Source organism: Bufo gargarizans, chromosome 8 (genome assembly GCF_014858855.1).
Source record: "Bufo gargarizans isolate SCDJY-AF-19 chromosome 8, ASM1485885v1, whole genome shotgun sequence".
Taxonomy (NCBI): Eukaryota; Metazoa; Chordata; class Amphibia; order Anura; family Bufonidae; genus Bufo; species Bufo gargarizans.
In genome coordinates, this window is record NC_058087.1 from 97017008 (window position 1) to 97033745 (window position 16738).

The 16738-nt window shown below is 41.8% G+C and overlaps 1 protein-coding gene across 1 annotated transcript in view; it reads right to left on the reverse strand.

Annotated features, from left to right (window-relative positions):
• Positions 1–16738, reverse strand: part of TRPM2 (transient receptor potential cation channel subfamily M member 2) — a 1289439-nt gene that overhangs the window by 406883 nt on the left and 865818 nt on the right. Inside the window, exons 23-24 of the mRNA XM_044304068.1 lie at positions 11258–11345; positions 10275–10362 (exon numbers count right to left, since the gene is read on the reverse strand). Coding sequence (XP_044160003.1) covers positions 10275–10362; positions 11258–11345 — 176 coding nt within the window. The remainder of the gene's footprint in view (positions 1–10274; positions 10363–11257; positions 11346–16738) is intronic.

Genomic DNA, 16738 nt, shown 5'->3' on the forward strand with positions numbered 1-16738 from the left:
TGCCAAATTTCATAATAGGTCATAGATATATCTCTTTTGATGTTTTTAACCCATTACTGCCCGATTTCGCAGTATGGTAAAGAATCACATGTTTTAATAGAGTATATTCTGGATCCTAGTGAATTTGATATTGTCTACAGGCACCCTATACTTCTAACATATAATTCATCTCATCCGTTAGTATTGTGACAATGGAATTATAAAAAAGGCTTATATGAAATAAATTCATTCAATCCTTTGGGTGCCGCAGAGTTTAATTTATAGGTCTATTTTGTTTCTGCCCGTAGAATTCGCTTGTCCAATTCGCCACCTCTTCTGGGTTTAGGGACATGTTGAAGACCCATAAATTTCAGGCAGTTGGTGTTGCCTCCATGGTACAGCACAACGTGACGAGCTACTGAAGTATCTTTTTTATTTAAAATATCATTCACATGATCCCTTATTCGTCTCCTAAACTCACATTTTGTCTTGCCCACATAATCTAGTGGGCAAGTACATTGGGCTAAATTTACTACCCTTGTAGTGAGGCAGTTTATGAAATCTATTGTATAGAATTCTTTCTGATTAGATGAGCAGGTGAATGTTTTTGCTTTTTTAATATAGCTGCACGCTGTGCAGCTGTCACATTTGAAAGTACCCGTGGGCTTTCTGGAGAGCCAATTGCCTTGCTTTTCTGGCGGTTGGAAGTGGCTATTCACTAATCTGTCTCTTAGACTGCGACCCTTTCTAAAGGTGATCTGTGGATAGGGTGCTAACACTTTGTCTAGGTCTGGGTCCGCTTTTAAAATGTCCCAGTGTCTAGAGAGCACACTTTTCCCGGTGTCCGCTGTCAAAGGTACCGATTATTCAAATTTTATTCTGATCTGTGGGTGCACCTGATCTCTGTTTTTTAGGGATGAGGAGTTGATCCCGGTTTTCACTGAACGCTGTTTCAAAGGCTGTGCGTAGAATTTCATCCGGGTAGCCTCTTTCCTGTTTTTTATTTTTTTTCTCATTGTAGAACAGTTCCTCCGGATCCTGAGGTACTGGCCCTTTGGAATTCCCTTACGTAGGGGAAAAGGGTGAGCACTATCCCAACGGAGGAGACTTTTGCCCGCCGTGCTTTTTTGGTACATTCAGGTAATGATACTTTGATTTGTGCCTCTCTCAATTAATACATCCAAAAATGCTAATGCGTTTTTGTCGCAAATTGATGTAAAACTGAGTCCCAAATCATTGTCATTGATAATCGTGACAAATTCAGTAAAAGATTCTTCAGTGCCTCTCCACAGTATGAACACGTCATCTATGAACCTCAGCCAAAGAACTACTTTGTCTTGCCACTTCGCTAGTGCTTCAGACCCTATATAATTGGTCTCCCACCAGCCCAGGAGTAGATTTGTAAGGCTGAAGTACAATAGATCTAAAACACATTTATTGTGTGCTCTCATTCTATTATCACGCATGGATAGATAGTACTCCACTGCATTCAAGCCCAGGTCGTGTCTGATGAAACTATATAGCGCTTTGACATCTATGGATGCAAAGATCATTGAGTCATCCAAGCAGATGGAGGTGTCTCGTATATAAGATGGCAATGCTGTTACGAATGGCTGGATGATCCTGTCTACATAGATGCCCACATTTTGCCCTATACTTCTTATCCCAGATACTATCGGGCGTCCTTTTAAAGGACTGAGGCCCTTATGTATCTTGGGCAGGGAGTAAAAAGTAGCCGTGACCGGGTGGTTAGGCAGAAGAAAGTCCCTTTCTGCTTCATTTATCAATTTATTTCTGAGTCCTTCATTGAGGATGTCTTTTAGTTCATACAGGTACATATGTAGTGTCCCACTAGGTAGGAGTGGGCACTACACAAGGGTCAATTGGGTAGCCTGTTACTTCTGCTCACAAGGGACAGTGATATTATATTTATCCATGCATTGCAATGTATTTTCTGTGTGTTTTTGCATTGGTATATTTCCCCTGTTATATGCTTATCAGGCCTAGTTGGGTGTAATTTAACATTCCAGACACTAGAGGGAGATAGGGAGCCCCTAGTATAAATGTCCAGGCCCAGACAGGGAGTGGTTAGGTCATAGTCAGGAGTCTGTGGAGACAGAAGTGAGAAGGCACCAGCCCAAGATATGCTGAGGGCCTCCTCCTGACATGCAGCTAGATAGTCCTGGTTTCTAGCTGCACTAGGAGGCTAAGAAGAGTACAGCCTGCCTGGAGACCAGTAATCCAACCAACACAGATGAGACACCCCAGTAGTAGGAGAGCACCTCCTGGGAGCAACCTACAGTATCCCTCACAGCAAGGACAATACCACAAGAACAGCTAAGTAACCTGATGGGCAGAAGTGTTTAATACAGAGCAAGTGCCAATACTGGAGGAAGGATTTTGTACCAAGGATTTAAGCCAGCAATTAGGCATCCGGGCCTTGGGATCCAGACAGCTAGAATAGCTGAGGGGATAGAGCAGCATTGTACTGCAAAGTATTAACTGTTTGCCCTCCAAGTATCTTGCAAGATTATACCTGCCATATTGTGAAGTAAACCTGATGTGCACTTGTACTAGAAAGGACTGCATTATTTTCATCTACTGCAACTGTATGTATAAAGTTGGACTGTTTCCTAAAGTAAAGCAATGTTTGGTTTACCAACTGCGTACTCTATTAATCCTCCTACAAACCGGTGTGCCACCGTTACAGGCACTGGCGTCACAATCCTTAAAGGGACCTCACCTAAGGCACTCAAAACACCTATAACATCCAGGGCACCTCACATACCATCAGGTCTGGTCCCTATCTACAGAGTGTGCCCCAGAGGAACTAGTGTCTGCCTCTCTTTCACTGTTGCATGCCTGCCCAGGGTTCTCCTCAGGAAAGTGAGTAACCCTCGATTGCCCATACCGTGACCTCACTGTCACTATACCCTGCAGGTCTGGCGTGCTGCACATAGGGCCGGGGTCTTTGGGTATGAGTTCATATGACTCTCTATTGCTCAGAATATCTAGGTACATTTTTTTATATTTCCCTATGTCTATAAGGACCAGATTGCCTCCCTTATCGAAGGCTTTTATTACCACATTCCGATCTTTCTCCAATATTTTCAGGGCTTCATATTCATTTCTATTTAAATTGTTCCTACATCCAAAGGCCTGAATTTGCCTTAGATCTCTGGATACTAATTTATTAAAAATAGATATATTTGAATCCGGTAGAGGAGGTGGTATTTTTGTACTTTTAAGTTTTAGTTGTGTAAAGGGACCTTCTGCCCTGTCTTTTTCACCTTCCTCTAGAAGATTTGCAAGCGCCTGGGGGCTCATATTTAATTCTTCACACAGTTTTTTCTCCTGTAAGGCAAAATGCTTATGCCAGAGGAGTTTCCTTACAAAGAGGGCTAGGTCTTTCCTCCATTCAAATGTATCATATGGGACCGTAGGGACAAAGGACAAGCCCTTGTTGAGTAGGGAGATTTTGTCGCTTTTTAGTTCATGAGAGGAGAGATTAAGAATTTCCATTTTACTCTTACTTTTATTTTTTGCTACAGTCCCCCCTATACTTTGTTCCTGAGTTGGTATGGAGCTTGCATGGGGGGTTGAGCTAAAAAAGTAGAGGATGATGTAGAGGGTAAGGGCTCCGCTGAGTTGCATGGTTGATAATTTCCTCTTTTATAGCCTCCCCTTGTTTGTCCCCTTCCTCTATTTCTCTGACCACTCTTGCCTCCTCTTGTTGTCCTATTTTGTTCTGTTTCTGACCCTTCAGCCTCAGAAGATGATATCTCACTTTGTGCCTCTCTTTGTGTGCTTTTATTGAGGAATAAATAGTCTCTGTTCTCTTTGAATTCAGTGGAGTCTCGAAGATATTGTTGGTGTATGCGTTCCCTAACCATATATTGAAATTAGGGCTGCACAATATGGGAATTTTGTGTGATTGCGATTAGGGCCCTAAAAATTGTGATAACTGTATGCGATGCAATATTTTAAGGGAATTGTGCTAGAGGTCTATTTGCTTGGATTTTCAAGGCAAAAGCACACAAATTACTGCAGAAATGTAGTTATGATTAACTCAAGAACTGAAATGCACAGTGTTTTTCAAAATAAAACATCTTTTACTAAATTAAATAACATATTTGCATTACTGCAAAAGTACAAAATACAAAACTTGCCATTTTCATAATAGCACTGCACAGAAAAGATAAATAAAATAGAATAAATAAAAGAACATTTGTTAATTAAAATAACGACTTGCCTCCAGCCCCCTCCTCCCTCCCCATACTGTAACTGATGTATCGCCGGCCGCGCTGTGCAGCATAGCGGCCGGCGATACAGCCGTGTCAACCATCGCTTTATAAGGCGCACTGCCATTTCCCCCCCCACTTTTGGGGGGGAAAAGTTTGTCTTATAAAGCGAAAAATATGGTAATATAATTGCAGCACTTTTGGGTCGGTCAATTGTCGATTGCAATATGGCGATTAATTGCGATTGCTTTGGTGATATATTGTGCAGGCCTAATTGAAATCTATCAACAGTATTTTGAAGATATTCCTATTTTTTCTGAAATTGTGCCTCGTCTTTAAATTCCAAAGCCTGTTCTCTGAGGCTATTGACTTTTCTTTGTTTTGAGTCAAGGTTCACTTTCTCTTCCTCAAGGAGAAGCCTCATAAATCTATGTGAGCTAGCTGTGGCTTCTTCTTCCCACTTCTTCATTAAAGTAGTGTTTCTCAGTCTATCAGCAGGCGTGAGATTTATTCTGAGACCTTTTGGGACTAAGTTTTCTTTTAGATAGTGTTCTAGAGATTTTATCTCCCACCAGGACACAATCAAGTCCTTGTATGCCTCCGTAAGGTCTCTGAATACGTTTTTTATACTATTTAAAGAGGAAGTTTGTACATAGTCAATTTCAGAAAAAAAAACACTTTTTGCTTCTGTTGCCCAAGCTTCTAGGTCCGGACTTGCTGCGAGGAAGCCTGCCATTAGTGTTTTTAGACTTTAAATTTTAGTAATAATGAATACTCAAGGTCAGGAAGTCTATAGTTCAAGCTCAGTGTATTATGACTCAGAGGTGTCTATAAATATAATTATTGCGCTGAGTGTACCTATATTATAGTTATTTTAAAACATAACTTTTATTTTGTCGATATTTAGAATATAAAGACACTTATATTGAAACAATGTTTGTGTTACACTGCTTTCTTGGGGGAGTGTCAGGCGTGACAAAGAGATACCGATTTTTCCTAGAAGCGGTTTTATAGACCGGGGTCGCTTTTGAACAAATATTCAGATGGGTTGCTCTGCCTGAGTTCTATCCCTACATATACTAGTCGTGATGAGTGGGGAGAACCCTATCTGGCTGTATTCCGGGCACCCGCCCTTACAAGGGCGACCCACAACCACTGGAACCTCGGATCTATCGCTGTTTCACCCTGACAAACTGTCCGACGCGTTTCACCACTAGGAGCAGTGGTTCTTCAGAGACAAGGAGACAAAAGCGCCGGGGCGCCTAGTGCAATGGCAGCGCTCCCGCACGCATATCAAGGCAGTGGCAACTAGTGAGTGTAAATGTGTCTCTTTTTATGGCGTCCCAGCTGCTCCCATTTAATTGCTTAAAGGGACTCTGTCACCAGTTACTAACCCCCCCTTTTAAAACTATTGTTCTCTCCATGGTGCCCTTGTCATTACAAAGCTGTTGTTATAAGATAAATCCGCCCTGTAGTTTTGATAAAAATCGCTTTTATCTAACCTGTCAATCTTCTGGATAAGGTGCCCAGGGCGTTTCTGAAGGTCTGAATCTGCCGCTCTCCGCCGCCGCCGTTGGTGCCCAGCTCCTCCCATGATCCTTTCAGCGCCACCTCGATGTAATGAAATCCGCCTCCGGCTCTCCTCAGTGCCCCCTCCTCCTTTTCAAAGATCCCGCGCGTGCGCACAGGCCTGTGCCTGATGCGCCCAAGCGGACTTTTAGATTCTGCCTCGTTGAGCGAAGTGTGCATGCGCGCGAACATGCGCGAACGAGCGCGCGAACATGCGCGAACGCTCAACGAGGCAGAATCTAAAAGTCCGCACGGGCGCATCAGGCACAGGCCTGTGCGCACGCGCGGGATCTTTGAAAAGGAGGAGGGGGCACTGAGGAGAGCCGGAGGCAGATTTCATTACATCGAGGTAGCGCTGAAAGGATCATGGGAGGAGCTGGGCACCAACGGCGGCGGCGGAGAGCGGCAGATTCAGACCTTCAGAAACGCCCTGGGCACCTTATCCAGAAGATTGACAGGTTAGATAAAAGCGATTTTTATCAAAACTACAGGGCAGATTTATCTTATAACAACAGCTTTGTAATGACAAGGGCACCATGGAGAGAACAATAGTTTTAAAAGGGGGGGTTAGAAACTGGTGACAGAGTCCCTTTAACCTATGGGTTCTTTGCTGGGCGTCCTGTTTGTGTCCGCCCCCACGATCGCGTCATACCTACTCGACGCAAGCGCAAGCTGATTGGGGTTCTCAGTGCTTACTTACCCTGTCAGCAGCGCTCCGCCCGAAACCGGAAGTGACGTTGGTGGGTGGCGGCTAGGTTACTATGGGGATCTAGTACCGCGTCCCCCGGCAGGACCTGGCAACTAACATGTAAAGGAATACCTTTCATGTGTCAATGGATACTAGTTTACAAGCTGGACAATCATTTCTTAAGATTTTAAATAGCCTATAGGGCATAGGCGCAACTCTCATTACCTGATCATACCCAGGCGCAGATACACAGATAGATCCTAAAGGAATCGATAGTTCTTGAGCTACCAGCTTGCCTTGTATGAGTTTGGGAATTTTGTTCATCTATGTGATGTAGCATACAGAGGTACAGTAAACCTAAAATCCTTTGTGACCCTGACATGTGATTTAGCATACAAATACATAGTATATCTATAACTCATTCTCACTTTGACCCTGACCTATGAAGAGCATAAGTCAAACTCAGATATGAGAGTCAGATTCGAGAGTCAGGTGTCAGGGTCAGGGTCATGTGTCACATTGGCATTATTTTGATACTTGACTATGATATCTGACCATGTCCTAAAATGAACACTGTACACTGGCCCTGGTCTCAGTCCGCCCATTCATACACTCAATAATCTAATTGTTATATGTTTTATGGATATTTTCCCCATACCACATGCCCCTTAGACTCTCACACCTGTTTAAATGCTTTAATGCGCAGTTGCACATTTATTCTGGGTAATATTTCCTTAGTTCCGACGTCTGGTGAAGTTGGAACGCAATTTGTGTTCCAGATACCGGAAGTACGTCGGTGGTGGAACGCATTCTGCGTTCCAAATACCGGAAGTGATTCACTGTCACTTTCGTTTTATTTTTATTTTTGAGCAGCGGCACCCGGAGAGTGGCGTCTGTATAAAGGTATGGGCTGTTTGGGCAGTCTTTGCACCTCTTATCATTTAGGCGGCCAGCATCTGGGATATCACTACCAGACCATTACTTGTCCCCTTGAACCTTCGCTACCTGTTGGGGAAATGCTTCGGGACTAACTTTAGATATTGTGATGTGGCTTGTAGGGGCATCCAGGGTAATTTTAGGGTGAGCCGTCGATTGAGTGGGGTCGCCCCTTTCGGGGCGGGTGCTCCACAGTTAGGCAGGAAGACCTGAGGGACATATAGGGTAATACTTCCTCTGACCCAGTGTCGGACTGGGGTACCTAGGGACCACCAGTAAAATTTATTTTGGGGGCCCACTGTACGGATACATTCAAATATAATAAATAATCTAACAAGTTTTTTTATATGAACATAAGCTGGTTGAGGTGCTGTACATTGAATATATGTATATAGTGTACTAAATCTAATGTGTTATGTGCCACTTGTGCAGGGGGTGGGAGACTAGGGGCCCACCTTGCTCGGGGGCCCACCGGGGGATTCCCCTGTACCCCTGTGGGCCAGTCCGAGCCTGCTCTGACCTCCTCAAGGCTGGCTTCCACTATACCACCTTCGTATCATATTATAAGGTTGTTGCTGGCATCAAGGTGAAAAGGAATTCTCAACCTTTGACAACTATCATCCTTTCATCATAGCTCTGCAATCACCACTATATTATTACCCTGGTACCGTGAGTGACCAACATATAGCATATCATTTCTGTTACGTATCTTAATTGAGCTTGTTGTTACTAAGGGTGATCACTATATACGTACAGTTATCTGTCTTTTATGTTATGTAATGGGTGCCCTGTGATCTCCTACTTACCCACACTTATCTCTATATATTTGTGTATCATTGGTGGAGGTAATTTTGATTACCAATCAATCATGCCTGGACAGGTGGATTTTTTTTTAATTTTAAATAAATTTATATTACATTATTGAGGGATTTTTCTATCTTTTATCATAGTATACAATAAAGGTTATATTTTAAGGGCAGTCTTTCTTCTGTGACGTTGCTGTCAACAGCAGCTAAAAAATAAATAAAAAAATTCTGTCAATGTCACAGATATTTGGGATGTGGAAACGTTATACAGGAGATGTAGCTCAGGAAATATCACTGTCTGCATTGTCAACGGAAAAATGCACTGGATGTCACAGATATTTTTAGGATGTCACACGTTAAACAGGAGATGTAGCACAAATAATGTTGATGTCCACAGCGTCTACGGAAAAAGTACCCTGGATGTCTCGGATATTTTTAGGCTGCGCAAACACTAAACAGGAGATGTAGCGCAGACAATGTCGCTGTCCGCAGCGTCTATGGAAAAAGTACACTGGATATCTCAGATATTTTTAGGCTGCACACACATTACACAGGAGATGTAGCGCAGATAATGTCGCTGTCTGCAGCGGCCAAACAATTGCAAGCTATTTAGGAAAGGTTGCTCTAAAAATCTATATTGCTGCCAGATACAACAATAGTCCTTAAAAGGATTTTTGGGTATCTAACAATTGCACGCAATTTAGCGCAGGCTGCGCTAATAATATTTATTGCTGCCAGATACAATAGTCCTTAAAAGGACTTTTGGGTCTCTAACACCAACCCTGCCTAACAAAAAAAATAATAATATTCAATTCCCTACACTATTTGTCCCTTCTACAGCACAGCTCTCCCTGACTAATACTGAGTCAAAGCACATGTCATCAGGTGCTTTATAGCACACAATAACGTGTTCCGTCCAGCCAATCACTGTAATGCCAGTAACCAACATGGCTACGTCATTACAGCGAGTGGCAGTACATACCTGCACATTTAATGGCTGCGTAGCAGCCAACAAATATGTGGGGAGGAGACTCGAGCATCGCGCTCGAGCACACTTGGTATTCGGCAGAGCACCGCAACTTGCCGAGCATCGTGATCCTCGAACCAAACTGGTGTTCGGCCGAGCATGCTCGCTCAACACTACTCTTCTTCTGTTCTATTAGAAAGAAGGAAAAGTGATAAACACAATGGATCATGTCTGTGTAGCAGCTGTAAGGCCTGTATAGTCCAATCAGAATTTGCTTATGTATGATTTGGTAGCCAAAAGCAGGAGTGGGTACAAGACACAGAAGACATGCAATATTCCATTCATGTGTCATATGCTCAACAGACAGGATCTGTTTTTGTTGGGGGTAATTGTTCTGACAGATCAGAGGAAGGACAAAATAATCGGTGACATCAACACAAACTTACTGCTGACACCCTCTTTACTCTGTCAGGGGGGGTCTACTTGGATAAGCGTTTAATAGAACAGGTTCTGTATACATCTATGTGGAATCAGCTGACGACGCTCTTTCACGCTATAGTAGGATCTTGGGTTCTTTATACCTGACGCTAACATCAACCTGTAAGGTTGAGTTCACACTTGAGTTATTTGGTCTGTTTTGGACCCATAACTGCCCAAATAAGTGAAGTCTGCAGTGATTCTAGGCGCGACACCTGTCATCTGCATGTCATACGGACTCACAGTATTGTTTCACTACCACAGCAGACTTACTATGTGTGTTGCTGCAAGGTACAGTGTTCTACACACGATACAGGTCTCTGCAGCCAGGAAATAGCTGTTTTTTAAATTAATTTGGATCAAATTGAATCTTTCTGGAAAATTTGGCAAATCGTACCAAACATTTTTTTTTAGAAATTTGCTCATCTCTAGTTATGGGTAGCTAAGCCAGTTCTTTTTTTTTTTTTTATAGCAGTTTTGATAAATCCCTGCCAATATTGTTCCCCTAATAATAGTGGAAATGAATAAGTGTGCTGCAAATAATTTACTTTATTAGCATTGCTGGCTCTTTAAAGTTTATCAGACAAAGAAAGGAAGGAAGGCTTTATTACCAGTAACTGGAGCAGATTCTTTGGAACCAAATCCATTATCCAGAAGTGTGTTAATAATCCAGTTCAAAGCTTTTGCAGATCTTAGCGTCTGTTTAAAGAAAAGCACTTATAAGTGGCAATTCGATTTAATATACTGTATGATATCAACATGAAATCGCTAGAATCAAGGATGTATGGTACACTATTCACAGAGGAAGTCCATGCAGTCCTAATAATCAGTCGTGAACAACAGTGAAAGATTTCCCAGTAACAGTAGTGTAAGCTACTCTACATACCCATTTAAATGACCTCTGGTGTTATGGATAGCAAAATTTTTTTTTAGATAGCAGAATAATATAATTCCCTCATGACATTCTTGTAGCTGGCTATAAAATCGTCAACTGTAACTGACAGCAATCTCCATATACAAACTTAGATAGAGAACACTATCAATCACTGACAAGACCGCCCCTGTGTACAACTGAGCTCAGAAAAAGCTAATATTAAAAAATATATATTACAAGGTATACTGAATATTTCCCCACACAACTATATCTCAATCTGCTCAGTTCCTTCCGCTCTATAACTGCCTGATGGCAGTATATCGTCAAGGAGTTACAAATTCAGCATATGAGGTTCATTTTGCATACTGTCTGCAATTTGAAGAAATAATACCCAAAAACATATAAAAATACTTAAGATCATGATAGCAATGTACATCAATAACTGAAAAAATTTTTTCTGAGCATCTTAGTTCCCATAAATACTTGTTATATTATAGTATTCAGAGAACAGATGGTGTAGCTAATTAAATTATTTAGCAATAAAATAAGAAAGAAGAATACAAATAAAAGGTTTTGGACTTCTGTATGGTTAAGAGTGGATTACTTACTAGCTATTTTATCTCTAAAATAGAGGCCTCTGTAGACTTGAATGTCATTGTGATAATTGTTAAGCAAAAAATATATACAAATAAAACGTGTAAACAAAATTTAAAAAAATACCTGTTCTTCTAAGAAAATCAGTCTGTTTTCCATGGAGCCAGTCCTTTTGACTTGATCCAATTCCAGCATATCCAACACTGTGTTTACTCTGGAAAATAACAGGTACTATTTAAGAAGGACATAATAATGATAAGTGGTAAAGAAATAAAGCGCCACAAACTTCTTAAAGGGCTTCTGTCACCCCACTAAACTGTTTTTTGTTTTTTAGTTTACTTATAATCCCTATACTGCGATTTATGCATACATAATCAAATTAATCATTTTGGTTCAGTAGATTCTGTTAAAAATGCACTTTTAAAATATGCAAATTACCTTGCTACCAGCAAGTGGGGCGGCTACTTGCTGGTAGCAGCCACATCCTCCTATCCTAAAGACGCTCCCTCCGCATGTTGATTGACAGGGCCAGCGAACGGGTTCGTCCTCTGGCCAGCCCTGTCTGCTGCCAAGATCTCGCGCCTGCGCCGTAACGGTATTCAGTCGGCGCAGGCGCACTGAGAGGCGGACGCTCGCTCGGCCGCTCCATCTTCAATGCGCCTGCGCCGACTGAATACCGTTACGGCGCAGGCGCCATTCGCTGGCCCTGACAATCAACATGCGGGGGGGGGGGGGCTTTAGGATAGGAGGATGTGGCTGCTACCAGCAAGTAGCCGCCCCACTTGCTGGTAGCAAGGTAATTTGCATATTTTAAAAGTATGTTTTTAACAGAATCTAATGAACCGAAATGATTAATTAGATTATGTATGCAAAAATCCCAGTATAGGGATTATAAGTAAACAAAAAAAACAAAAAACAGTTTAGTGGGGTGACAGAAGCCCTTTAACCCCTTAAGGACACAGTCTTTTTACACCTTAGGACCAGGCCATTTTTTGCAAATCTGACCAGAGTCACTTTAAATGCTGATAACTTTAAAACGCTTTGACTTATCCAGGCCATTCTGAGATTGTTTTTTCGTCACATATTGTACTTCATGACACTGGTAAAATGAAGTAAAAAAAAATATTTTTTTTGCACCAAAAAATACCTAATTTAACAAAAATTTTGAAAAATTTGCAAATTTCAAAGTTTCAGTTTCTCTACTTCTGTAATACATAGTAATACCCCCAAAAATTGTGATGACTTTACATTCCCCATATGTCTACTTCATGTTTGAATTATTTTGGGAATGATATTTTATTTTTTGGGGATGTTATAAGGCTTAGAAGTTTAGAAGCAAATCTTGAAATTTTTCAGAAATTTACAAAAACTAAATTTTTAGGGACCAGTTCAGGTCTCAAGTCACTTTGCGAGGCTTAGATAATAGAAACCACCCAAAAATGACCCCATCTAAGAAACTACACCCCTCAAACTGATTTTGAATACGTTGTTAACCCTTTAGGTGTTGCACAAGAGTTATTGGCAAATGGGGAGGACATTTGAGAATTTTATTTTTTTTTGTCTAATTTTTCATTTTAACCCATATTTTCCACTAGCAAAGCAAGGGTTAACAGCCAAACAAGACTGTATCTTTATTGCCCTGACTCTGCCGTTTACAGAAACACCCAATATGTGGCCGTAAACTACTGTACGGCCACACAGCGGGGCATAGAGTGAAAGGTGCGCCGTTTGGTTTTTGGAAGGCTGATTTTTATGGACTGGTTTATTTACATCGTGTCCCATTTAAAGCCCCCCTGATGCACCCCTAGAGGAGAAACTCCCTAAACGTGACCCCATCTAAGAAACTATACCCCTCAAGGTATTCAAAACTGATTTTACATACGTCGTTAACCCTTTAGGTGTTGCACAAGAGTTATTGGCCAATGGCGATGAAATTTTAGAATTTCATTTTTTTGCCTAATTTTCCATTTTAACCCATTTTTTCCACTAACAAAGCAAGGGTTAACAGCCAAACAAGACTGTATCTTTATTGCCCTGACTCTGCTGTTTACAGAAACACCCCATATGTGGTCGTAAACTACTGTACGGCCACACAGCGGGGCGTAGAGTGAAAGGAGCGCTGTTTGTTTTTTGAAGGGCTGATTTTTATGGACCGTTTTTTTGACACCATGTCCCATTTGAAGCCCCCTGATGCACCCCCAGATTATAAACTCCATAAAAGTGACCCCATCTAAGAAACTACACCCCTCAAGGTATTCAAAACTGATTTTACAAACTTTGTTAACCCTTTAGGTGTTGCACAAGATTTAATGGAAAATAGAGATACAATTTCAAAATTTCACTTTTTGGGCAGATTTTCCATTTTAATATTTTTTTTCCAGTTACAAAGCAAGGGTTAACAGCCAAACAAAACTCATTATTTATGGCCCTGATTCTGTAGTTTACAGAAACACCCCATATGTGGTCGTAAACCACGGGATGAGATGACGGTTTGATTTGCACTATTTTGGGGTGCATATGACTTTTCGATCGCTTGCTATTACACTTTTTGTTACGTAAGATGAAAAAAAATGGCTTTTTTTACACCGTTTTTATTTTTATTTTTTTTACGGTGGTCACCTGAGGGGTTAGGTCATGTGATATTTTTATAGAGCCGGTCGATACGGACGCGGCGATACCTAATATGTATACTTTTTTTTTTATTTATGTAAGTTTTACACAATGATTTCATTTTAGAAACAAAAAAAATGATGTTTTAGTGTTTCCATAGTCTAAGAGCCATAGTTTTTTCAGTTTTTGGGCGATTATCTTAAGTAGGGTCTCATTTTTTGCGGGATGAGATGACGGTTTGATTGTTACAATTTTTGGCGTACATGCGACTTTTTTGATCACTTTTATTACCTTTTTTTGGGAAGTAAGGTGGACAAAATTTCAATTTCATCATAGTTTTTTATTTTTTATTTTTATGGCGTTCACCGTTCGGGTAAAGTAACATGACCGTTTTATAGATCAGGTCGTTACGGACGCGGCGATACCAAACATGTGTAGGGAATTTTATTTTTTTAATTTTTAATCAGTGATAAATGTGTTTTTTGATTTTTACTTTTTTTTCCACTTTTTTTTTGACCCAGACCCACTTGGTTCTTGAAGATCCAGTGGGTCTGATGTCAGTATAATACAGTACTGTACTCTATATAGGGTACTGCACTGTATTTTACTTACACTGAACAGATCTATGCTTTCAGCACAGATCTGTTAAGCACCATGGACAGCAGGACGCCTGAGCAGGCGTCCTGTTGCCATGGGAACCTTCCCCGTCTGCTCAGAACTTCGCAGACGGGGAAGGGTAAGCACGGGGCTGCGGGGGGCTGTCTGGGGGCTCTCTCCCTCTCCATCGGGGGGCTGCAAAGGCACTGCAGCCCCCCGATCGGAGAGGGAGGGAGCTCCCTCTTACTGTTAACTTTTTCCATACAGCGGTCCGTACGGACCGATGTATGGAAAGGGTTAAACGGCTGACATCGCATCACCGATGTCAGCCGTTTATACCAGGGTGCCAGCAATGTGCTGGCACCCTGGTATACCCACTCTACACCAACGATTATTCAATGGGAGGCGGGCGGGGGATCGCAATCCCGCCTGCCACACCGCCCGCCTCCCGCACCGCCCCCACCGCCCGCAACACCCCCCCTGCACCTCCCACCGGGCTAAAATCATTCAGAGGTGCAGGAGGGGGTGATAAATATTTATTTTCGCCACACTAAAGTTTCTGATTGCCGCGGTCAGGGACCGCAGCGATCAGAAACTGCAAAAAGCGCAACAAACCGCAGGTCTGAATTGACCTGCGGTTTGTTGCGATCGCGGACATGGGGGGGTCACGGGACCCCCCCGCGCATTTAGCCGAGGTGCCTGCTCAATGATTTGAGCAGGCACCTTGTTCCGATCACAGCCGGCCGCACGGCAGTGATCGGAACAACACATGACGTACCGGTACGTCATGTGTCCTTAAGGACTCGGGAAACATGCCGTACCGATACGTCATGTGTCCTTAAGGGGTTAAGCACATTGGGAAATGGATGCTGATATTACATACTCAATAGATTTGATAAAACGACAACCATTTTACAGAAATCCAGTACTTTATTATTATTCTTTTTTTGGTACTAATTTTCCATCATTGGACCAGTCTTTTTGGATGTTAAAGGGGATTTCAAGGATTGCAAAGAGACCTGTCTTTTTTTGCTAAATGCCCTGTTCATGGACTGCATCTTGTAACACACCTCATATCCATATTTTTAATAATATTTCTTAATTGTGTCATGAATAGAGATGAATGAAACAGTCGAGATTTGTTTTGGGTCTGGTTCACAGAAATTTTGAAACGCTTGGTTCAGACCCAAATCGTCTTGGCCAATCCAATGTTGCTCCAATTGCCCTAAAAGTTGCTATATAACCCCTCTAGCTCCTTGGACTCATAATTTCTTGTAATCTCTTTTTTTTCCCATTCTACAGGGAGTGCAGAATTATTAGGCAAGTTGTATTTTTGAGGATTAATTTTATTATTGAACAACAACCATGTTCTCAATGAACCCAAAAAACTCAATATTAATTAATTATTAATTAATTATTAATTAATATCAAAGCTGAATATTTTTGGAAGTAGTTTTTAGTTTGTTTTTAGTTTTAGCTATTTTATATATATATCTGTGTGTGCAGGTGACTATTACTGTGCATAATTATTAGGCAACTTAACAAAAAACAAATATATACCCATTTCAATTATTTATTTTTACCAGTGAAACCAATATAACATCTCCACATTCACAAATATACATTTCTGACATTCAAAAACAAAACAAATCAGTGACCAATATAGCCACCTTTCTTTGCAAGGACACTCAAAAGCCTGCCATCCATGGATTCTGTCAGTGTTTTGATCTGTTCACCATCAACATTGCGTGCAGCAGCAACCACAGCCTCCCAGACACTGTTCAGAGAGGTGTACTGTTTTCCCTCCTTGTAAATCTCACATTTGTTGATGAACCACAGGTTCTCAATGGGGTTCAGATCAGGTGAACAAGGAGGCTATGTCATTAGATTTTCTTCTTTTATACCCTTTCTTGCCAGCCACGCTGTGGAGTACTTGGACGCGTGTGATGGAGCATTGTCCTGCATGAAAATCATGTTTTTCTTGAAGGATGCAGACTTCTTCCTGTACCACTGCTTGAAGAAGGTGTCTTCCAGAAACTGGCAGTAGGACTGGGAGTTGAGCTTGACTCCATCCTCAACCCGAAAAGGTCCCACAAGCTCATCTTTGATGATACCAGCCCAAACCAGTACTCCACCTCCACCTTGCTGGCGTCTGAGTCGGACTGGAGCTCTCTGCCCTTTACCAATCCAGCCACGGGCCCATCCATCTGGCCCATCAAGACTCACTCTCATTTCATCAGTCCATAAAACCTTAGAAAAATCAGTCTTGAGATATTTCTTGGCCCAGTCTTGACGTTTCAGCTTGTGTGTCTTGTTCAGTGGTGGTCGTCTTTCAGCCTTTCTTACCTTGGCCATGTCTCTGAGTATTGCACACCTTGTGCTTTTGGGCACTCCAGTGAT